Genomic DNA, 23,741 nt, shown 5'->3' with positions numbered 1-23,741 from the left:
AGAGACAAATAAGGAGAAGCAAGGTCTGAATATGTGATACCATGAACATTATCAGAGTAGGAGAAACAACCTCACAAGACTGCTTATGCTTTCCTCTCTCTTGTAGCATCTGGCTACAGTCTTTTGTTGCTAATTAATTCAGCATCTCTCAGAGAAAGAGATCTTTCATGAGAAAATGGGAAAGGAATTCTAAATTAATTAAACATTCTTAAAAGACAGAATGTCACCGTAATGTAAATCTTAATGTAAAAATATTCTAGATGTGCTCTACAGGTTTCCTGCATTCTGGCTGAATCAAGCGAGGTAAAAGGAGATTAGCATAGACACCATCCCTTTATCGAGTATCATTTGCCGAAGTGAGATGTACTTAGTGATGATGAGAGCCAGGGTCTAATCTCAGAACTGAGATCTGTGTTGAATCTTGTGGAAAAGCTGTGGAGATTCTGTTTCAGGTTATTTTTCTCAGTGCAAATATGATTTTCTTCAGTACTCTTTGATAATTAAAACTGTGCAATCCCCCCCTGCATTTTGTCATATTTAACTTCTCCCTTAAGAACTAACTTTGCGTTAGATTACTGGAGGTGGGTTAAGGTGATGCAATTTTTAAAAGATTCCAAGACAGGCTTATTAAACAGCAGATACATAAGCCAGATGCTTGTTTCTGGAATATTAGTAGAAATGTAATAAGTAGCAGACACATCAATAAATGTTATGTCCTGAGGATCAGTCAATGTAACATCATAAGGAGAAATCTGATCTTGCAAACTTACTGAAATCTTTTGAAGAAGTTGTCAGGGAAAATGCATTTCTTATAATCTGCTTGAATTTTCAAATGGCATATCACACAATCCCTTGCTTAGAAGTCTTAAAGAATCCAAACAGCTTTGGGAAAGAGGGAAGGTCTATTGCATGCAGAACTTGCTGGTTAAAAAATAGGAAATGGATAGAAATAAAGAGTTTTTGCGGTGGTTGAAGGTTATTGATAGAGTCCCACATAGATCAGTGCTAGGACCTCTACTGTTTAATGTGAGGATAAATAATCTGGAAACAATGGTAAGTACTGAGGCGATAGTCTCTAGACGATACTATAAACAGTGTCCACTTGAAAGGAATTTTATGAGACACAATGGCAAATAGGATACAAAGCTCTATATAGCTTAAGGTAAAAGATTCATGGGGTTTGGGGGAAAAAAAGGGTCCTAAATTTATATTATTACAATTCAAGAACAAGATCTTGAGGTTATAATAAAAACTGTGAAGAAAATCTGTTTACTCATTAGTACGAGTCCAAAAAGTAAATGAGGTGTTGAAATAGAGGCCATGGCTCCACAATGTGAATCTGTGCATTTTGCATGTTATACATAGCTCCATGTCTCCTTACTCAAAAAGGTGGCGTTGGAAATAAATCAGAAAAAGCAAAAAGATCCTAAAAGTTGCACAGAATCAATTTCTTCAGAATTAGGTTTAATCAATCTGTAAAAGAGCAAAAGATTGGTATGACAGAAGGGGGATCACCTGTAAAAGGTGATATGTAGAAGTCTCTAAAGTCACAAGTGGAATGGAGAGAATAAATATGAAAAGGTTTTGCTGCCTACCTCTCAGTTCTTGTAGACGGTGGAAATGAAATTTAACAAGTTGCAGGTTAAAAACAGATATTTCTTCACAACGAATAGTTAAGCTGTGAAATTTCAGTATGCTGTGGCTGTTAAAATTTTCCACAGATTTGGGGAGGTTTTGAACAACTTGGTGGAAGAAAAATGCATTAGAGGTTATTAATATAAAACTAACATGTCTGGCTCAAGAATTCATCAAGTGGTAAATTGCTGAAGACTGGGAGGATATTGTGTAAAAGTATCTGTTCCTGCTTGCCCAGTTTTTGTACTTTTCACTGTTATGCTCTGCTGACAGCTCTCTGGACAAGGAATTAGATGAGAAGTATCTGATCCAGTATGGCCATTATTATGTTTACAATATTTAGAAACAAAATCAGAAAAAAAAATGCATGTATTGGTAACAACAAACTTAAAAGAACTAATGAAACCAGATATGAAGCTGTTTTGTGAAAGTACACAATGAACTGTATTAATCAATAAAATTGAAATATAAACAGTAGAAGTAGTAAATAAGATTATTAGAATTGAAAAAGTTATCTAGTTTCCATTAATAACATTTGAGTATATATAATGAAAATCATCTTCAACTTACCTTAGCTTATGTCTTGAAGTAGAATTGGTGTTAGGGATAGAAATCCTTCAAAGTAGGAATAAACTAGTTTTTCTATTTTTCTCCCATTTAGAATTATGGATATTTATTCCTAAGCAAAATTCACATTTATTTTTGAGGATTGACACTTTTTTTTACAAGTCAGTCTGAAATAACTTCTAAACCAGCAAAGGACTCTTACCACTCTTTGTCAGACCTACCATAATTTTTAATTTATGCTATAACCCTTCCAAATCTACAGAGCTGGAAAAAAAAAAGGTGTGAGTTTTCTTTTTGTAGTTTTTTAAAGTCTTGCTTCGTACTTTTGCAATTCTTCTTTTTCTAGTTTAGTAATGTAGCTACAAAAGGTTAAAGTTTTTACTTTCATAGTCTGCTGTAGAAGCCAGGTAATTTTTCAGATTTTCAAATTACATATCAATTGAACCTATTATCTCAGGTACACATTGGCTCCAAGAATCTATTATAATTTTTTGAGTATTGAACACTGTGGATGCAAGGAATAAGAAGGCTCATGAGTAAATATCAATGATGAAGAATTCTGACTTCAGGACAAGGTCAACCACTTAATTGATGGACTAAAAAAATTTCTTCCCTTAGCAGATTATTAATTGTCTAATTAAGCTTTTTACAGCTCTTTCTGTAATAAATAGTTCTGAGTGCTATCAGGAAAGGTAATGAACTCTATCAATTTTTGAGGTTGCCATCTAGGAAAACAGTCTCTCTGTAGCATGCAGAAGAAGGTAAATGCAACTCCTGAAGCTCCTCAATATCTTCTAAACTCATTCTGGTGTTACATCCACAGAATTTCCCAGGAAAGGATATCTGAGATTTTTCCAGAAGTTCAGCACCATCCCGATCCTTTCTTATTAATTAAATTTCAATCTTGTTAAGCACAAGGATAGGAGCCCTTACTGTCATCAAGGGTCCTTCATTTCTTGGTACTCTGAAACTTGCTCTCATCTACGAAAAATCATTGACTGTTTCACCAATCTAGGCATTAGTTTCATCCAGAAACTGCTGGTCTGCATCTTTACCTTTTGCCATCTCAAGTAACCATTTACCTAGGTCAAACATGTCTTTGACATAATAGTTTTGGATCATCAAATTTAGCTGAGATTGTATCTTGCCCCAGATACCTTTGACCAGCCTTCTGGTCTGCCTTCCCTTAGCTTTTAGCACAACTGTAAGATAATGTCCAAAGAAATGTCTTTTTGTTTAATGAAAATTGCTGTTAAAAAAGAAAATTTTTAAAATACTTTGAAGGATTAATAATTCGATTATATAGGATGGTTTTATAACATATGATATAGCCTCTGTTCTAAACCAATAAAACAAAATCATTCCTGGTTTTCTACAATGATATTGCAATTATTTAAGATGAAAACCTACTGCAAACTGGTTGGCCTTGATCAGTACAAATGCCATTGGATTTGTTGAAGCACAGATGCTCTTTTATTGTTGTGGCACATTTCTGCATGAACAGGGAGTTTTTTGTTTTCAGGCATAATAAGAAACAGTGGATGTGATAGTGAAATGTTCCAGCAGACACAAGATTTAAGAATCTGGTGACCTGAATGTTGTAGTTCAGAATATAAAGAATGGGGTTTATATCAAAGTTTTGCTATTTAAGAAAGACTGTAACAGACACATGTAACAAGACTTTTAAAAGAACAATTAAAGAAAAAAAAAAGGTGTTATGTTCACTGATATTCTTTGGGTGTGTGAGCTGAAGTGTATGCCAGGCCAGAGTGAGCAGAAAAACTCCCTGGTTTATGCTCCCAAACTTCTCAGCAGTATTAGCTGTGAAAAGAAGAGAGAAAAAGTGAAATTAAAAAATTCTTTTATTTCTATCATAGAACGTCTGCTTTATTTATTTGTGAGTTACATTTTTAATATAAATACGAATTTTAAAGCACATTTTAACATATATTTTTCTTAAGCTTGGCTGTCAGGAAGGGTAGTAATATTAATCATTAGTTTATGTTTCTCTTTGTTTCTGAAGGAAGCTTTTTTGTCCTGACTGGAGCATCATATTGACAAGTAGCATAGGTACAAACTAACTGAAGAAGTTTCAGCAGAAGAAAAATCATTATAAGAAACTTATAGTCTGAGCCATTTCCTAGAAATAACAAGTACCAGAATAAGGAATGTTTGTTCAGGACAATCACAATTCACCTACTTGTGTAGGCCCTTCATTAATATGCCCTTTAGTTAAAATAAACACCTACTAGTTTTGCCTTATTTGGCTTGCATGACAATGGCCCATGGATGATGAAAGTTTTGAAGTGTCCTTTCTCCTTTCTTTTTCACTTTCCCCCACTGCCTACTGCAGACAGTTTCCCTTTGTTTTCTACATTTTTCTTGCTCCTGGTAATCCAGCCAGGCTTGCTGCTCTTTTTCCACTACCTTATCTGGTTGCCAGCAGGAGTAGTGAGAGCATAGGAGAAATGGCATAACTGCTGTTACTGTCTTCTCTGTCTGGCTTCATCCTGACCCCTGGGTGTGATCACAGAGACAGCTCCACTAACCATCAGGCACCATTAGCTCTTATGATCCCAGTGTCTGTACAGTTACTTCTGGTTAAAGTTTCACATAAATAGTTGACAAACTTGTCAATTAAAGTAATAAAGATTTTATTACTTGAGTAAAACAGAATTTTTTTTCAGACTGGTTCTTGAAAACTTTTCTATTATTAAGCCTGTATAATGTTCAGTTTCATGCAATTTTGATGCCAAACAGGTCAGATTTTGGAAAAATAAGGGACTCTGGTAGTTTGCATTTCTCCTTATACCGTTTCTTGCCTTACATAGGAAAGTCCAGTAATAGTATTCCACAAAGAACAGCAGTCATTTGTATTGTATTAGTGTCTGCTCTGGGGCCCCCAGCACAAGAAAGGCACGGACCTGTTAGAGTGAGTCCAGAGGAGGGCCACAAAAATGATGAGAGAGCTGGAACACCTCTCCTATGAGGAAAGGCCAAGAGAGCTGAAGTTGTTCGGCCTAGAGCAGAGAAGGTTCTGGGGAGACCTTGTTTCAGCATTTCAGTATTTAAAGGGGATTTTTTTCAGAAAGAGAGAGGCTTTTACCAAGGCCAGTTTTGACAAGGCAAGAGATGTTGGTTTTAAATGGAAAGAAGGTAGGTGTGGATTGGACATAAGGAAGAAATATTTTATGATGAGGGTGGTGAGGCACTGGAACAGATTCTCCAAAGAAGTTGTGGATGCCCCACCATTGGAAGTGTTCAAGGTCAAGTTGGACAGGACTTTGAGCAGCCTAGTCTACTAAAAGATGTCCCTGCCTATGATAGAAGTGTTGGACATTATGATCTTTAAAGGTTCCTTCTAACCCAAACCTTTCTGTGATTCAACCTCAGGTTGCTTTGGATTTTTTTGATAGCTTTGTTCTCTCTCTCTGTTTTCTTTGGCTTGATATTTATCTTGAAGCCAAAAATCATTGTGTTTCATTTTAATTACACTAGTGTCAAGAATATTCTTCATGAATACAAACTGTATGTGACATACTATAATCAAATTTTGTTATCCATAGCCTTTATGTAAATGATTAAACTGTTTGTGTGCAGTGGGAAAACCAGCCAAATATTTCAACAGAGGTGTTCTGGCAAAAGTTTAAAATAGTTCTTCAAGTTATGTGTTTGTTTAAATTAATGTTAGATTAGATCCAATATATCTTTTGCCATTTCCCTGCCAAAGTCAGAATTTTGCCAAGGGACATATTAAACATTTTATCAGAAGTGCAGCAGTTGCAGTTCTGGTAATTTTCTTCTCTACATAAGGTGCAAGTGATGGTCCTTGTCACGGCAGTTACCTGAATGGCTCATTCTTAGTTAGCAATGATGACTCCTGAGATTCTGGGAACTCGGCACCATGACAAGGAGGTTGCATACCTCTTGGACTAAAAAGAGTTAAATAATTCCTGAAGTTGTCTCTCAGAAATGTTATTAAATGCTTGTGAAATATCATGTAGAAAACATATTTTTCTGTGGGAATCCATCTCATTTTAGACACACAATGATCTCCTGGATTCTGTGTTTAGACCTTAAATTGAATGTGTTGCTTTGAAGGAGTGCTAACTGGTTAAATTACCTCTTTGTTAAAAGGAAATTGATTTGTTCATTCATCTGAAAAAAATCAAGATCTCTTTGAGAGATCAGCGGGGTCACATTGTCTTTTAGCTTTACGCAGAACAAAACGAGCTCATAAGAATGCTTCCAGGAAACAATAAAAGTATGTGCGTCTTTGTTTCCAGTCCGGTACGTCTGTGAACAATGTTCATCATCTGTCTCTGACAGCTGAATGTGCTTTCTTCACCTCCCACTTGAAAGCATGGAAACAGATACTCCTTTAATGTAAGCAGAGTATATTTTACAAAGTTTCATCCTATAGATATTTATGAAATAAATACAATGCACCAAGTAGAGATTTACTCATATCACTCTTAAAAGTGTAGCTTGCTTAAGTGAAACTAGAGAACTCTGAAAAAATTGCATATTCCTTGAAATGTTGCATGATATTCTTTTCAGTGCTTTTGGTTATTTGGATAATAATAGAGAAATTACAGTAAGTGTTGCTTACTTTATTGAGAACATGCAACTTGTATCAGTGGTCTACAGATAGAGCACTGTCCTCTCAATAGTGTAGTTATGAGCCAGGAGTCAGTGGTAGGATACTGGGATTGTTGCTTTCCTCTGACAATCTGAAATACAGCATGATATTTTGGGAGACTGGACATTGAAAAATCTAGATTTTGTTTGCTCACCTTTTTACTTTATTTAAAATACATCGTCAATTATGAAACCATTAGTTTTGTGTTGAAAGGCACTGACTTCAGATATTCATTATTTCCAAATGCAACTGTATGCTTTTAGAAAGTGGTGGGATGATGCTTACTCTGTACAGTCTGATTGCAGGTGTCTGACCTTGTGTGCTACCTATCCTTTCATTTTAAGATCTTACTTGTAGCCCTTTTGCATATTTACAAGCTCCAGAAAGAGCATGACCCTACCAACTGATACTCTTTCACATGAAAAAACTTCCTCAAACGAAGAGACTTCTGCTTCAGAAAGATACTAAGGTTTCTAAATACATAAAGTATTTTCAGATTGTGCTATGGAGGAGTGTGCTCATGAGCAGCCCTGTGTTGCCATCCTCTTTATTTTTGCTTTCTGTGAATATGCCTGGGCAGACAATAAGTTTTGTTTTCAATTTTATCAGTTTAACACCACTGAAAGTGAAGTTGACATTAAAGCTTTTGACTGACCAGATTCTACCAGAGGCTCTCCAGAGGGTTGTCTTTAGGCTGTAGTGCAGTTTCAAACTTATTTACCTGAAACTTAACATGGCTTTTAAAATTGTGCTAAGCTGAGCAAATATACTTGGAAAATACATTCTGGACTCAGTCAAGGCCAGGGTCAAGGCACATTGCAACCTGTTTAGATTGGTCAGTCAAGTTCCCCATAGGGTTTTCTGCATCTCTTTATGTTACCGTCTTCATTCCTGCTTTCATGTTCTAGCTGTGCTCTGTACCAGTACTGGTTGTCTTTACCCTCCCTTTTTCTAAGCAGATCAATGTGATAGGAACATGTGAATTTCTTTAGATTTTCTGCTCCATACAGTGTCAGTCTGTGTGTCCCATCTGTCTGTTACTCTCTGAACCGTTGCCTTGGTTGTGGCTTCACTGTGGTTTTTTGGTCTATTGAATCTGATCTTGGAGGGGACACACTCTTGTCTTTAACTGAACTGAGCTGGGTTGTCACTTATCTCACAGTCAAGCAAAGTGTGCTTGAATGTTTTTGGCAGAGAGGCTCCCATCCCAGCTGACACACTGGGCATGATGTGTGTATGAGGGTAAGGAGAAACTGGAGAAGCACTACACTGCCTGAAGTGTGTTCAGGTGCTGCCAACATGAGAGGCATTGCACTGGTTAAGAATGTTACCAGTCTCTTTTTTCATACTCTTTAGCTTATCACTGATGCCAAGTGTCCTGAGGTGTCATCAGCTGCTGGTACTTCTTTATATGGGCGCTGGGTGACACTTGTTCACTTCTGCTTGATGAAAAAGTGTTGTCAGCACTGGCCCGTGATACAGAAGTCACTTTTATAGATATTTATTAAACTGACAATGTTTTATGCACTGTATCAAAAGTGTACCGTGACTTTAATCAGTGGAACAGTCTATAGTGAGCTTTTATGATAAACCAAACAGTGTGCTTGGGATTAAAATGCCGGAACTATCAAGCATGTCAGTCTGTAGCTTGATTTAATCTAATAAAATGTCAAACATTTCTTTTTGTTCTTCTTAACCTTCTGATCTAGATAGAGGAGGTCTTAAGGTGGTAGTGTCAGTAGACTGGGTGCAGATATTTTATGTTTTAGATTTGAGTAATCCACTTAACCTGTGGATTGAAGAGCTAGCACTATAAAAGTTCTGCTGTATTTTATGACTGAAGCCTTAAAATACCATTAAGCTGTCAAAATGCTGTACTGGAGAGTGGTTGGGCACCACAACAGGTCTCCCCAGGGAAGTGTTCACAGCACCAAGTGTTCACGGCCTGACAGAGTTCAAGAAGCATTTGGACAACACTCTCAGGCACGTTCTTGGGGTTGTCCTGTGCAGGGCTGGGAATTGGACTTTGATGATCCTTGTGGGTCCCTTCCAACTCAATATATTCTGTGACTCTCTTATATCACTGACTAAGCTATAGAAAATGAAATCAGATTATTAAGGCCCTGACAGATGGTTGCATTGGGAACAACTCCAAAGTGTTGTCTGGACTTGACAGAACTTTAAGGGTATTTCCTAAAGAACTTGGGCCTAGGAATGAATTTGAAATGATCTGCAATTACAGTTGAGACTAAAGGATATTCCAGGACGTAATTAGAGAATGATAACTGTTTTGTTGCATCTTACTAAATGGCTGCTCCCTAAAGATTAAAAAAAAAAAAAAATACACCTCAACAGATGCTCTTTTTAACTTGTGCTGCTCGATTTTTTTCCCCCGACTATCTGCAGGGATGCAATCTTTGTCCAGCTATCACAGCGTACCTTTGATTTGGCTGCACAGTATCTCATCTCTCCTGCTATGTGTAGTTACCTACCCCACAGTGGATTTACCACATTTCGTTTAGATGATGAATGCAAGTACTGTAAACAACACAATTAAAATTAATGTAGCAATTACTTTAGCTCCATCTATGCAGAATTTTTTCTTAAACTCTTTCTAGTCTATGCTGCAACTGCCCCAGTTGCATTCCCGTAAGTGTATCAGTGCAAAGAAAACCAAAGCCATTCTTAAAATCCTTTTTTTCTCCACAAATTGGAATTGTGAAAGCAGTGTGTCTGAAAGAAAATACTCTAGCTGGATGAAAGTCTTTATGCCTGAGTCAGTAAGCCAAAGTCTCAAATTACTAAATTGAGCAATAACTTTAAGCCTTCAATTTGTGGCTACATTTGCCAGCATAAAAAGATTGTAACGTAAGTTGCTAGACTATCTATCCCACAAGCATATAAATGAGGAAATAATTAATTCTCTCACTACCCCACACTATGTTTTATTCAAGTCAACTCTCAACATTACTGCCACTTTTCAACCTTGGTATTTAAAGCACAGAGAATGTTATATTGATGATCATTGTATGAAGAGTGAGATGTTGGCATAGCAATTATTTTTTTGTTCTGTACTTTGACTTGTAAAATATAACAGAATTTGATAATTTTGAGCCCCGTTCACAAATGTTTAAAGTGGCAGAGACACTTTCATTATTTCCTGTTGATGAACTTTAGAACTTTTGGCACAAACCTTAGAATATTTCAGTGTGTGACAAAAAAAACCAGACAGCAAAACCAAACAAAACCCTCCACCACCACTTTCCCATAAGCAATTCCCAAGCTTTGCAAGTGTATTTGTTACTTAAAGCTTTTCAGAAAAGTTCTTCCAGATACAAGTATCCAGAGAGAACTATTTTTGCCCATTAATTAAAATTTGGCAAATCTTAAATCTTTACTGTAAACACATAAAAATTAGATTTAGCCTAACCTTTTCTGCTGAATCTTAATTGTAGGCATCTGTGCCAGCCGTACATAAAGCAGGCATGCACATTTGAATGCCTAATTCTTAATTTTGTCCTCCTGCTAAAGTGAGCATTTTTTTTTTGCTTTATGTAGAGGGGAAGGAGTAAATGAGGAAGAGAAGCACTAACAGGGCTTTTTCTGCTGTTTCTGGGAGACAACCTGGTATTCTGAGAGTTCTTGAACATAATTTTTGACTTTCTTCATTTGTGTTATTCAGTAGTGAGGATTAAAATTACCAACATCCCAACATGAGACTCATCCTAAGCATACCAAGTGATTAGGCTTTCTCCTAAACCACGAAGTTGTTCATGGTTCCCTTCTGCAATAAATTATGATTTATAATGTAGACAGTAAATATTTTAGAAACTCAGCTTTTAAAAATGAGCTGTTCAATGCAGTATCCAAAGCAAATAAAATAGCTACCTTTTGAGCTAACTGTACCTGAAGCAGAAGATGCTTTTAGGAATGCATTACAGTATTTCATCCTTTTACAAAAGCCAGGTGCTTTTGAAAAACAAGTAGTTTTGATATCTCCTTTCTTTATTCTTTTTGTGTAAGCAATTCATTATCACTTGTCTTTTGAAACATTTAGAAGCCATGTAATGTACACTAACTTTAGTCAATAGTATATTTTATTTTAATAGTATTAAAATTAAAGTATGAGGAGCTATGTAAAGTCTTACTTCTTTGAGCTTGGCTCGTTTAGCAGTTCCACTACAATGTTTTTATAGTTTACATGACAAGCTACTTAAGAAGTAGTTTTTAAGGTTAAGCTGCAAATTGTGTTCAAACTTTTTAGGGTTAAACTGTGGAATTACACGGTGCTACGTGTAAAAAAATGGTTGCAAATGATTATTAGATGCAATCCTGACCTTTGCGCATTATGTAGATAGTACTTTTTTTGATGCAAGACATATATAGCATCTTCTTCTCTTGGTTAAACCTGAGTATTTTTTTACTGATTTTGGTAGATTTTCTAAGCGACGTGATGTCATACAGTCTGTCTCCTTTCCTTTTTTCATTCCCCAGGATTTAGAACAGCTGCTGTATGAACACGTGCTAGTCCTACATTCAGTGAGAAATTCTGCTTCAGTATTAAAGCAATTTAAATGTAAATTGAGAGAGGTGTGCTATCTCATGAAGAACTTGTGTGTTCAATATATGGTTTCTAAATGCATGTTAGAAGTATGGTGTTTCAAAAGTACTTACCTGATCCCCCTTGTACAATATTTTATCATTCATTACAAATTTCTAGCAAGCACCGTGGCAGCATTTCAAAGGAGAAACTCCTTCTAAAATGCTATTAAGTCATTGCACTTGTCCTTCTTCAAACTCACTTCTGCGATGATGCCCATGGAAAAATCAATAGTAATTGAGCAGCTGGTGCAACTGCTCTCAGAATCTCGTTGTTACCTTGCTCTACCCATGTCTTTCTTTATCCACTCTTCATCTCGTGCTCAGTCTTCAAGCTCCTATGAGAGTGGCTGTCTCTTTGTTAAATTTTTATAAAGCTGTGATATCAAAGTGTTGCTTTTAGCAGTGCTAATAAGCCCATATAAATTAATTTTCACTGCCAAAGCAGAGAAATGTGATAGCCTTGATGGAGTTTATAAGAATCTTTCCTTAGACTTCAAGGTGGGTTATGAAACCAGTATTCTGTTTTTTGTTAGGCTGGAACTTGTGTTTGGCAATAGAGTAGTAAATACATTTTCTCATTTTGAATTGGATGGTTGACATTTGGAATTCTGAAATAACTTGGGGTATATTTTGCAAACTTGCATTTAGTTTTTCCTATAATCTTTGGTGTAAAATGTAATTATATTTGTGGTTATGATAAATGTTATGCGTTTATGCTGAAGGCTATGATGTAGCCTTTCTATTGGCACAGAGCTTGAAGATTTGGTGAATAGGTCTGCCAACCAAACAAATGGTCTTCTCTTTGTCCTATGAAATTCTATTCAAGTCTCATTTTATTTAGATAAAATACTTGAAAATTGTCATGTTTGTGTGGTCATTTTTGTTCCACTGTAGTGTTTTGTGATACACCACATTAAAAAATAGCCTAAGGATTTTTAATCCTGTGTTTACACAAACAGCAAAGCAAGACCAGTGACACTGGCATGGCACACTACCCCTGCAAGCCTGGGAGCTGCTGAAACTGCTTTAGCAACACCTGTGTTCAGCCCCCAGGAACTCTCCAGGTCCCTGAGACTGACTGGCTGACAGCTTCCAGACCACTTCCCTGCCACCTGTTTCTCCCCCTTCGGGAAGAAATACATGAGTTACATGCTCTTCACCTTCAAAAATGTGAAATGAGAGGCTGAAAGAGTGAACCAAGTTTCCCTTCTCTGAATGCCTGGTTCCAGCATTGGCCTTGTTAGTGTTACTGTCCTCTGAGAACATGTAATGGATTGGAAGCTCTTCATGGAAAAAAAAGCTACACGAAGAGGTGCCAGACCGGGCCCCTTTCAGCCATTTTCAGATCCATAGTTTTGTTGCATCAGCTGATACTTCGTCCTTTTTCTCCTTCACTTGAACTAGAGACTTCTTTGGTGGCAGATGCAGTGGGTCTGTTTGCTCAAAAATTAACTGAAGACTGCAAATGGGCAGATCTTGAATATTTTACAGAAGGACACTCATGAGCCACAGCAGCTTGAGAGAGGCAGCAGCTGTCACATCTTTGTTTCTTCTGGACTTCTAAACACTCTGGGAGCTCACTGTTAGAGCCAGAGTACAGAGACAGCTTCTCCCCTGTCTTTCTGTGTTTCTGCTGGCATGTTTGATTGCAATTCAGAATAGAAAAAATACTACAGTGTGGCCCACCAAATTTCCGAAGCATAAAAGGCTAATGCCTGTTGTAGTGTTAAAAGATGAAAGACCTTGTGGATACTGTGTGAAGGTGGCAGGCATTAGTGTAGTTTATTGTATCATGTGGTTTAAGTACGGAATTGCTTTCTGGGTTAGTTTTGACCCTGTCACTTCTCTCCTTGCATTTTTCCAGAGATAGGTTTCTTGCTATCACATCAAATATAAGCTGTTTACCATCACCTGAAGGGCTTTCATTAACTATCCCCATTCTATCATCTTTCATTTTATTTTGATAATGTGATGGTTATATTTACATTAGCCATTTGCTAAATTTTCATTACCTCTGTGTTGATTCTAGGTTTTGTGTCAAGTTTACTTGTGTTTATTCAAAGCCACATCATAGCTTTGTCTCAAAATCCTTAAAATTCTCCCTTTTCTTTGGCTTGAGATTCATTTCATTTGGAGTCTGGTCCTTTTACAGAAACAAGTTTTTTACTCTTTTTATTTCATTTACCTCACTATATCATGTCTGTGTCATATATAGCCCTTTATTGGGCTCATAGGCTGTAAACATTTTAATGAAAGCAGATATCACTACTTTGTTCAGTGACTTACACAGTACAGTCTGCATATTCTTAAAATTCCCAGATGTTATGATAATGTACATAATACTTCAAGCAATGTGCCTACAACTTTTATATTATTAGTCGTTAAAGATGGTATGATGTTCTAATATATCCATACTCCATCAAAATGAAACAAAGTTAATTTGGTGTTGTAGTTTGCTGATTACAAGATGGAGTCTGCTTCGCCATTATCTCGAGCATGGAGTTAAAAAGCCTTGATGCCACAGCTAGGCTGCTGCGGAAACCAAGCTACTTGGAAAAGCTCCAGGAGGCACCTAACAAGTCAGTAAAAGCAGGCAGACTGGCAAAAAAAGATAAAAAGTTGTTACAATCAAAAAATGCGGGAAGGAGTTACCCACCCAAATAAGGTATGCCAGGCAGATCTTGTTTGGAGGCTGGGGAACCAGCCAATGGACACTCGGGGCCCATGTTGGTACCAGGCGACCTTTTCTTGGATACTGGTGAACTGGCCAGTGGGCATCAGGGGGCTACCATGGTGAGGGTATTTAGGGCTGTGCCCGGGGACTGTGGGGGGCTGTTTGAGGACTGCTGCAGGAGGGGCTGCCACACTGTTACTCTACTGCTTCGGCTCTTTCCTCTGAGGATACAAGACGACCTGGGAAGAAGCCCTGCAGAGATCTACCTGCTTCCAAGCCAGCAGCACTTCATGGTCCTGGTAACTCCTGTCCTGTGCTTTTAACAGTTACCCTTAGCTTTTCCTACTTTTCTGTCTTCCTTCTTTCTCTTTGCTCCTTTGTGTTACAAAATAAAGTTGAACTATTGTTTTGGGATCCAGCATCTGGACTCATTTGTGCCTTAATCTCGCTTATGGGAATGTTTTAGAACCTGATTCTCCTCTGCATCTAAGCGGATTGGAACAGATGTATAGAAGAATCAATGAAATGTACAATTTTGCCTTTTCTGCACAGCAATAACTTGAGCTTTTTAGTTCACCCCACACAGACCCTCATTTCTCCCTGCCTAAACCCATTCGGATCTCATCTTCAACATCTCAACAGTACCACCCCATCCCCAATTTCTCTCAGATTGCCTGAGGGCACCATCTTATCTCCTTATACTCTCAATGCTCTCTCTCATCCCTACTTACGTTTGTTTAATGCTCCAGTTTTGGACAAGAGGCAGCATGTTCTGCAGCTGATGCAAGTTATACATGTGCTAATTTCCAGTAATATATATATATAAATACATGGCAATTGGTGATGTTACCTTCTAATTTCAAATGATGGAAGAAGCTTTTGTGCTTTTCTTGGTGTTATAGGCACTAGTAGGATCATTATTATTGATTTCCATGAAGATTCTGATATCTTTCAGGCACTTGCTCTAGTCTGATTTAGTTTCTAGTCTTGAGAGATGGTAGATAGGGATTGACAGATGATAAAATACCATATATTAAACTTTTTAGCAAACTTTACTGAAAATCATTCTTTCAAGTTGTTTTTGAGATCCTAACTGTTAAAGGTAATATGAACTACTGATTGGTTCAGAAGAGTGTAGACTTTTTCTTGGGTTTGTAGACTAAAGCCTGAAACTATCCAGTATTTGGAGTAATGCAGGTGATTTTGCATCTGAAAACACACTAACCTACAGCACTGACATCTATGGTGCTCTCATGCTCTCATGCAGTGCCTTTCTTGAAGAATATAAATATTAGATCTGCATAGTATCTGCATGTTTATATTTTAAAACATAGAGATGACAGAAAGATACAAAATTATGCAGAATCCTTAGTGTGAAGAATCTAGGCTTTGGTTTGTGTATATAACTGTGAAGAGTGTCCATTTGCTTTTAGATGAGTACCTACTTTATGGTTCCTTCTTTAGGTAACTCTGGTCACAGAGGAAAGCATGGGCAAGATGTTTAGCATGTGGAGTCAGCTGATTCGGCAGTGTCATTGTTACCTCACAAAAGCTCAAAATCAGGGTTGCCTTACCAAAATTTTATAGGAAAATGGAATGAAAATGGAGGCCACCAAGGCCACATCTCTCCTGTTTGAACAGATCAGACTGCACTGGTGAGATTAGGATGAAAGTGGTCTTTTTCCTCCCCTTCATGAGGTGATCTTTAAGAGAAACTATGGAGAGGAATCAGTGCAAGACTCCTGCTGGTAGGGTCTCTTGCTGAAGGGGATCTGAGCAAAGCCATAGTAAGCCTGGGATGCAGCTTGATACATAAGTTCATCAGGGTAGCTGTGGGAGGTCAGCTCCAAGGAAATAAAAATATTTCATTGCAGGTCTTCCCCAGGTTTCCCCAAATCCTTTTCACATGAATCCATAACCTGATTCCCTTTGATTTTCTGCAGCTCTATACCTCTTGGATTCCTCTATTTCTTCTGTCTATAAGGCTGGTGGGGCAGCAGTTAACTGTGTTGAAAAGCCAATGTAGAAATAGATGCTTTGAGATAGTCCCAAGAAGTTGAATATAAGGTACTGGGCAGCTCCTGCCCTGTCTAATTATATCTGCATATACAACATAGTAAGCCTTAATCCCCTAACCTGCTGTGCCTGGCATATTTGGATCCCAGCGTGTGCTTTTTGGAGTGAAAGGTCTGGCAGGGAGCAGTCTGGATGGGATGACTCATGCACAAAAGAGAGCTCCTAGAAGGTTCACTGTGCTACCAGTTGCAGCCTGGTGCTAACACCACTGTCTGTCCCCCTGACAAAAACCAACATGTGCTCTTTCCAGCTGCACAACCGGATAAGCTTCTGCTGTCCTGTCTCATGAGCAGAGATGCTCTGTCCGCCCTGCCTTTATGCAGCTCGATCTGCTGATTGCCTCCAGGTAAAGGTGAGAGGCTGGGGAGCGTAGCAGCTGGAAAGTACTTTGAAGTATTTGTAAGGTGCAGTTGGTTTGTGCCAGTACAAATGTCAGGCATTGTGTGGCCCCATTCATTGTTGGTCTACATGTAAGGGGTAGATGTTTAAGAATCTGCTAAGGAGAACTATTAAGATGGGGCCATGGTAATTCCTGTGTTCACATGCATTTGTCTTGCTGGCACAGAAGGGTACTGTTTACACCCACCTACACAAGCACAGCTGCTTCAAGCGCATTTTTACATGATTTTCTTTAATTAAAAGTTAAACTGATGTCTGCTTTATTACATGCTTTTGAAGAATTTTACCTCCTTGTTTAAGAATTTTACTTTAGATCTACTCTGCTTCTGAAGTAATTTCTAATTTTTTATTAATTTCTCATTCATGGAAATTCATTTTTCATGACAGTCTTCTAATACAGATGGATATTGGCCATTTATTTCTTTTTCACGTGTTCAAAGAGTATAGGTAGTGAAGATATTTACACAGAGAGGGAGATGGCACAATTTGTCAGGGAAATAATCTCTGAAGAACTGGGAATTTGTGTGTATTGACGTAGAAGGATTTCAACAATTCATGAGGAGAGCTTGCAGGCCCTGTGTTCTTCTTTTTCACCTGCCAATTTACAGTGCTGTAGCTCTGGATGAATTCATCTAGGAAAGAGTGTTTAACAGAATAACTGAAATATTGTTTGTCTCTTTTAGGCTGTGAAGCATGTTACAGAACCGTACAACAAGTGGATGAAGGGGAAAGGAAGAAGTGCCCTTGTTAGCTAGGATAGCAACATGGGAAATACAACCACCAAATTCCGGAAAGCTCTTATAAATGGAGATGAAAACTTGGCCTGCCAAATCTATGAGAGCAACCCTCAACTAAAAGAAACTCTCGACCCAAATACTTCTTATGGAGAAACGTACCAGCACAATACTCCGCTCCATTATGCTGCGAGGCATGGAATGAACCGTATACTGGGGTAAGTAGGGTTTGAAGTTTTGCTTGGGTGTGAATAACTGACCTAACAAATGCAAGTGTCAAGTAGGTTATAAACACCTGATGTGTGTGTGCATAGATGTGCACATATATGTGTGTATGTACGTGTGTCTTGTACCATAGAGTTTGTAACATGTTCAGGTAGTAATAGAAAACATGCAAATCAATCTATAATCACAGACTGGTATAACAGTCTTCAGTTTTATTTTTAGTATCTGTTCCTTTCTTGTAACATTAGTCTTAAGCAGTTTTAGCTTGCTTCCTGAAAACTCATATATCACAGTTCTTTGAAAATAATGACTATTCCACCATTCTTGTTGTGTTTTCCTGTCTTAAAATAATCTGTTTGCAAGACCAGGTGGATACCATACTGATTGTGACTACTTCTAGCTGTCACAATATATATTTATTCTTGTGTTATTCAGGCAGCTTTTACTTTTCGTGTTGGACAATAACAGTGAACATTAATATCTTGATAATGAATAAGTTCATTATTGCCATAGTCAACATGGACAGCAATCCCTAATGTTAGCCGCTGCCATTCTTCTGTATTTTTGTTAGTGCTCTAAGATCAGTTAAAGATTAGCATCTTACCCATGTCCAGACATTGCAGACACAAGCTATTATCATCTACTGTTTTGTGAAGCTAGTACCCAGCAAACACTGCTAAACTTCTTCAGTAGGCACTAAGTTAGAAAGAATTTCATAAATATTCTCTTCCTTTTATTGGGAAACAGAGCAGAAATAACTATTGAACTGTGTTATTGATAATATTCTCTTCATCTCTGTGTTTATATCTACTGATGGGCCTGTGGTATTCATAATGTTAGTTTCATACCTCATATGCTGTAACGTTACTTGCTATCTGGCGTCCCGCCATACATTTTTCCTCAGTGTTTTAGATTCACCTAACAGGTTTTCATGCTTTAGAACTCTTACTTACCTTGATTTCTGCTAATTTTAATCTGTTTGCATTTTCAGAGAAATTTACAATTATGAGATGTCCATATATTTATCTCTTCATTAAACATTTTAAATATATATCACCTAAGGAGTCTTTCTGCTGTGCCTTTTGCAATTGGACATGTCTATCTCATATTGGCCTTATTAGCCACCAGCATGCTTGTAACAAATGTGGATAGAGCCTTTCCCAAATCTTCGTTCGTGAAGCCCAGCCATGATGATGATGAAACATTTTAAATACTGGAGAATCTGTAGCTACACTAACTACAAGCTCTAGCTGTTATTTGTATGCATACCATATAATTCAATTTTTCTTTAAAGGCTGAAATTTATATTATTGTAAGTGGATACAAATTGATGTGTTTACAGTTTACTGTGTGAGATTTTGTTAAAATAGAGTGGTGTGGTGCAGTTATTAATCCACCTTTTGCATAATAAAATACATTGAGTGAGATATTCTGGGGTGTTTAGAGATAACCTATCTGGCAATGCTGAGCAAAGGGACAAACTCCCTGTTCCCACATGTATGGCGGGTGGTGACTGTCCAAAGACGCGGTGAAAGCACAGACACCAAGTTTGCAGTGAAATGGAGCTGGGGACATCCTGGTATAGTGATCTCAGAAGGGACAAAACAAGAAACTGGAGAAGACGTGAAAGGGTCATGAAGCAAAACTCCTGACTTGGACAAACTTGGTGTAATCCAGCATGAAGAATACTGGCAGAAACTTAAGCCAACAGAACTTTCTCAATGATTTCAAGCTGCACAGTTGTTATGCAGCGTCTGAGTCATCTGGTTGCTATGCCTTTCATCCAGCATTTACATCCCAGAAACTGGATCAAGATGTAAAAATTTGAATATTTGCAGTTAATTTCTTTTCACAAGACTTAGCAAGAATGTGTTAAAAAATGCTAGGATTATTTCTTGATCATTTTTCTTGAGTATCATAGAAAACTTAAATACACTAGGAGTGTTGAAATAAAAAACGGGAAACAGTTAGACATTCCATTAATGTATAACTTTTGTTTGGTCTGCAGCCCTAAATAATGCTTACCTGACATATCAGTTTGTTTTAGCAGAGCATTTAATGTTTAAAAACCAAAAATCGCTGGCCACAGCTAATGAGCACAAACAAAAATTTTCAAAGCACTTGATCTCTGGTTGTCTCAGTAAGCTCAACAGAGAGAGGAGCCCCCTGCTCCAAGGCTGGCACAGGATAACCCTCCACCCCATCTCCTGGCCGTGACACCTTTCAGGAGGAGTCGACAAAAGGGCATTGTACTGGGTTTATGTGACAAGGTTTTGATAGCAGGGGGCTGCAAGGGTGGCTTCTGTGAGAAGAGATCAGGAGCTGCCCCATGCCAGACACAAATGGCTCCAACCAGCTCCAAACCAGCCCCACCACTGGCCAGAGCTGAGACTGTCAGTGATGGTGAGGGCACCTCTGTGATTCTTACATATTTAAGAAAGGATGAAAAATGCTCTGCAGCAGCTGTGAGGGAGGAGTGAAAAAAAATGTGAGAGAGACAGCCCTACAGACACCAGACCAGAGAAGGAGAGGGAGGAGATGCTGGATGCACTGGAGCAGAGATTCCCCTGCAGCCTGTGGTACAGACCAGGGTGAAGCAGGATGTCCCCCTGCAGCCCATGGAGGTCGATGGTGGAGCAGAGATCCACCTGCAGTCCCCAGAAGAGCCTGTACCAGAGCAAGTGGATGTGCTCTGAAGGAGCCTGCAGCCCATGAAGAGCCCATGCTGAAGCAGGTTCCAGGCAGGAGCTGCGTAGCCTGTGGAGAGGAGCCCCCACAGAAGCAGGATTTCTGGCAGGACCCTGTGGGGGACCCACACTGAAGCAGTGTGTTTCTGAAAGGACTGTATCCTGTGGAAAGAACCCACACGGGAGCAGTTCATGAAGAACTGCAGCCTGTGGGAAGGACCCACGTTGGAGCAGTTCTGAAAGAGCTGTATCCTGTGGGTGGGACCCCCACTCTGGAGCAGCAGCAGAAACAGCAGAGATGAAACATCATGAACAGATCACAACCATCATTCCCCATCCGCCACTGCTTGGTGGGGAAGGAGGTAAAAGAGCCAGGAGTGCAGTTGAGCCCAGTGGAAAAGGGCTTTCAGTTTTGTTTTTATTTCTTGCTATCCAACTCTTCTATTAATTGGCAATAAATTAAATTAATTTCCCCAAGTTGAGTCTGTTTTGCCCGTGACAATAGTTGGTGAACGATGTCCTTGCTCTTATCCCAGCCCACAAGCTTTTTTGTTGTATTTTCTCCCTGTGTCCTGTTGAGGAGGGGGAGTGAAAGAGTGAGTGGGTTGGCATCTGGCAGCCAATGGAGGTTAATCTACTACAGGGATCAAGGTAGTTTGGGGAGGGACATGCTTGGGATAATAGAGCAAGGGCTAAGAGGGGCTGATGATAATAATAAAAGATATGTAGCACTCAAAGGTGGATTTTGAGAGCTTTGTACAGCATAAAAATTGGTCTTATTCCACTGCAAACATCTATCATGTTTCCTTATGAATTAAGGTCTTGACAGAAGATTCGTATTCAAGAGGATAGTTCAAATTTCATTCCCTAAATGTATGTAAAGATATTACAGAGAAAGCACAATCAGGAAACAAGTTTTCTCTAGAAAATGCAGTCTTTAGATGATCAAGCACATCCAGTGCTCTCAGGCTTTTTTTTCCCCTGAGGTACATTTTAGACCATCTGACTGCTCAGGTAGAAAGAATTGCTATCACTGTGGAAAGTTATTCACTAGGGTTTGACTGTTGGTGAACCACTCCTGAGATACAACAAGAGAACAGACTTTTCCAGCAAGTGGCTGAGATGGAGTGACTGGAAATCACGAGGACCTACTTGACGTTGAAAGGAAAAAAACCTACTTAGATAAACTGTCATTTCACAATATATGTGGTGTGACTTTCGGTGTTGCAGCTTTGCTGGGAAGCTTTTTGGATCAGTGACAGATTTTCTTCATTGTGTGTTTCATACTGCTACATCTGAGCACTTTGTGAGTATTCAAGCCAAAAGTGAATGATTGTAGCAGTTGCTGCTGGTCTTGGGCTGAAGAGGAGGGGGGAGGAGGTGATAGAAACACGGGGCTGTCGGGAGACAGGACAGGCTTGTGAAGCTGATTTTTTTTCTAGAACAAGAAAAGCAAGGGTTTCCAGTTACAGAGATCCTGGAAATTGGGGCAAATGCTGAAACTAAGAAAAAAACCCCACCCCACCCCTTCTTTTAACGTTCTTGGTGTCTGCCATTGCCATTTAGTTATAGGAGTAAAGGAACTCCGGCAATGAAGGCATAGCTAAGCTAGCCAGGGAGAAACACTGGTAAATGGGCCCAGGGTTTGTTTATAGGAAGTATTTCTTGTTTCATTGCTGTAATTTGGGAAGTATTTTTCACTACTAAGTAGAATGACAGAACATCAAAATAATGGTGGTTTCCTCTAGGCTGATATTTTATATATTATATATTTATATATTTTATAAAAACTTAAATAAATATGCATCTCTTGGAATTTCAGCTACAGTCCTTCTCTGGCTGTTTAGGAGGTTTCAGAAATGACTGATCTAAGCAATTGTAATGCAATGAAAAAAAGTGTATTGAGATTACCAATATGTTATATAGGGTGAATTTGCCAGAAAACTTGTTGACATCAGAGGGAATGTTGCATTCGTCACAGCACATTCGGGACTGTCTCTTCCTGTGCCAGGTTTTGTTGGCTTTTATTCTTTTTGCAGTCAAGTTGAAAACTAGTTTTGGATGAATTAGAGGGACATGTGTGTAGATTATTTTTCAGAACAAGATTTCTTTGAAGTTGAGAGGATATTAGAAGATTTTTGTGCTGCAAAAATATATGTTAAGGAGAAGTACTGGAGAAAACCCTGTTAACTTCTTTGCAGATCATCTGGCTTTAGAGAGGTCCCGTGGTTGCTTATTTTCAGATAAGGCTGAAGCTGCTCTAAATTTCAGATATTGTTTTTTCTGGAGATGGAAATCAAAAAGAGGCTACTTCACTGTTTTGACTGGCAGAAGTTCTGCGAATATTTAAACTTTGAGACCTAAATTGACCTAAATCATTTGTGCTAAAATCTTCAGAAAGGTGCTGCAAATCATATTCTTTCTTTATCAAATTTCTGAACATCTATTCAACGCTTTGCCAGTAAGTCTGATGTTCCCTTTTAAATTACTTTCCATAACTACTTCTGATATAAATGTGAGTAAAAGAAAAATAGTAAGGTTCTTAGAAGCTCTTTCTCTAATAAGGACAAATGGGAAAAATATGGAGCTATTAACCAAAACAACAGGATTCCAGGGTAAGGAAATTTTTATGAAATGTATGGATGTTTTCAGTAGGTTGTTCAGAAAACCTGAAGGAGTCTTTGAGTCTTTTTTCTTTTGTTCTTCATGGTAACTCTTTGAATGACTAAATTTTCTTGGTGTTCTCCAGGCAATTTTAAAGCTCGTTTGGGAAAAAAGATTATGAAGGCATAATAGTTGACTAAGCTTCTTTCCTAAAGGTAGTTTTTAAAAGTTTTGACTTCTGAATTTAGTACCTAACTATATTCCCTTTCTCCCACATAACAAAATAATTCTGTCCTGTTTCAATAACTTAAAATTTATGATGCATTATAATATTTTATCTGAATAGTTTATTAGAATGTCATTCTCTAGATTATTCACTTTGAACAACAAAAAGCAAGCTTCTTTTTAATTATCAACAATTACACAGATAAATATTTAAAATATATTAGTATGTATGTGTGCATTGGAAATATTCATGCTAGGCCCCCTTTATAGTCAGTGTGGGCCTAGGTAATAATCTAGTCAGAATGACTAGTGAAGGCAACAGCACAATTCATGTATTGTGAAGTTGACCATAAAATATTTTAAATTACTTGTGTGCCAGAAGTGCCTCTTTCTTCCCATTGATTTTAAAGGGAATTTAAGAGAACTGTATCAGCCACAGTTGTCTGCACTGTAAGTTGCCAGAGCTGCAAAGATGAATCTTATCCTACATTATACTAAATGTGTAAAATCAAATAGTAAGCACCTGCAAAGCTGTAAATTGAACTCTTTGGCAGTTTTACAATATGAGACATGAATGCTACTTGTGGGAGAAGCTGCTTGTGATATAGTGAGAGACAATAAAATTAAGAAGCCTTTAAAACTGAGCGAGTTCTTACTGTGACTGAATCCCC

At 38.1% G+C, this 23,741-nt stretch overlaps 1 protein-coding gene across 6 annotated transcripts in view; it reads left to right on the top strand.

Annotated features, from left to right (window-relative positions):
- ANKIB1 (ankyrin repeat and IBR domain containing 1) overlaps window positions 1–23,741 on the top strand; it is an 82,429-nt gene that overhangs the window by 14,377 nt on the left and 44,311 nt on the right. For 4 of the 6 annotated variants that reach the window (XM_051802159.1, XM_051802160.1, XM_051802161.1 and 1 more), the window contains exon 2: window positions 17,279–17,547. In XM_051802159.1, coding sequence (XP_051658119.1) covers window positions 17,360–17,547 — 188 coding nt within the window. In that variant the 5' untranslated portion in view covers window positions 17,279–17,359. Of the gene's footprint in view, window positions 1–14,001; window positions 14,026–16,465; window positions 16,549–17,278; window positions 17,548–23,741 lie in introns of those variants that run through there. The other 2 variants (XM_051802158.1, XM_051802157.1) reach the window with 2 other exon arrangements.

This window comes from Manacus candei, unplaced genomic scaffold (assembly GCF_025592945.1).
Source record: "Manacus candei isolate 608988 ecotype Guabito, Panama unplaced genomic scaffold, ASM2559294v1 h1tg000056l, whole genome shotgun sequence".
In the NCBI taxonomy this organism is placed as follows: Eukaryota; Metazoa; Chordata; class Aves; order Passeriformes; family Pipridae; genus Manacus; species Manacus candei.
Note: the sequence above shows the minus strand (reverse complement) of the source record. Positions and strands in the feature narration are given on the sequence as shown.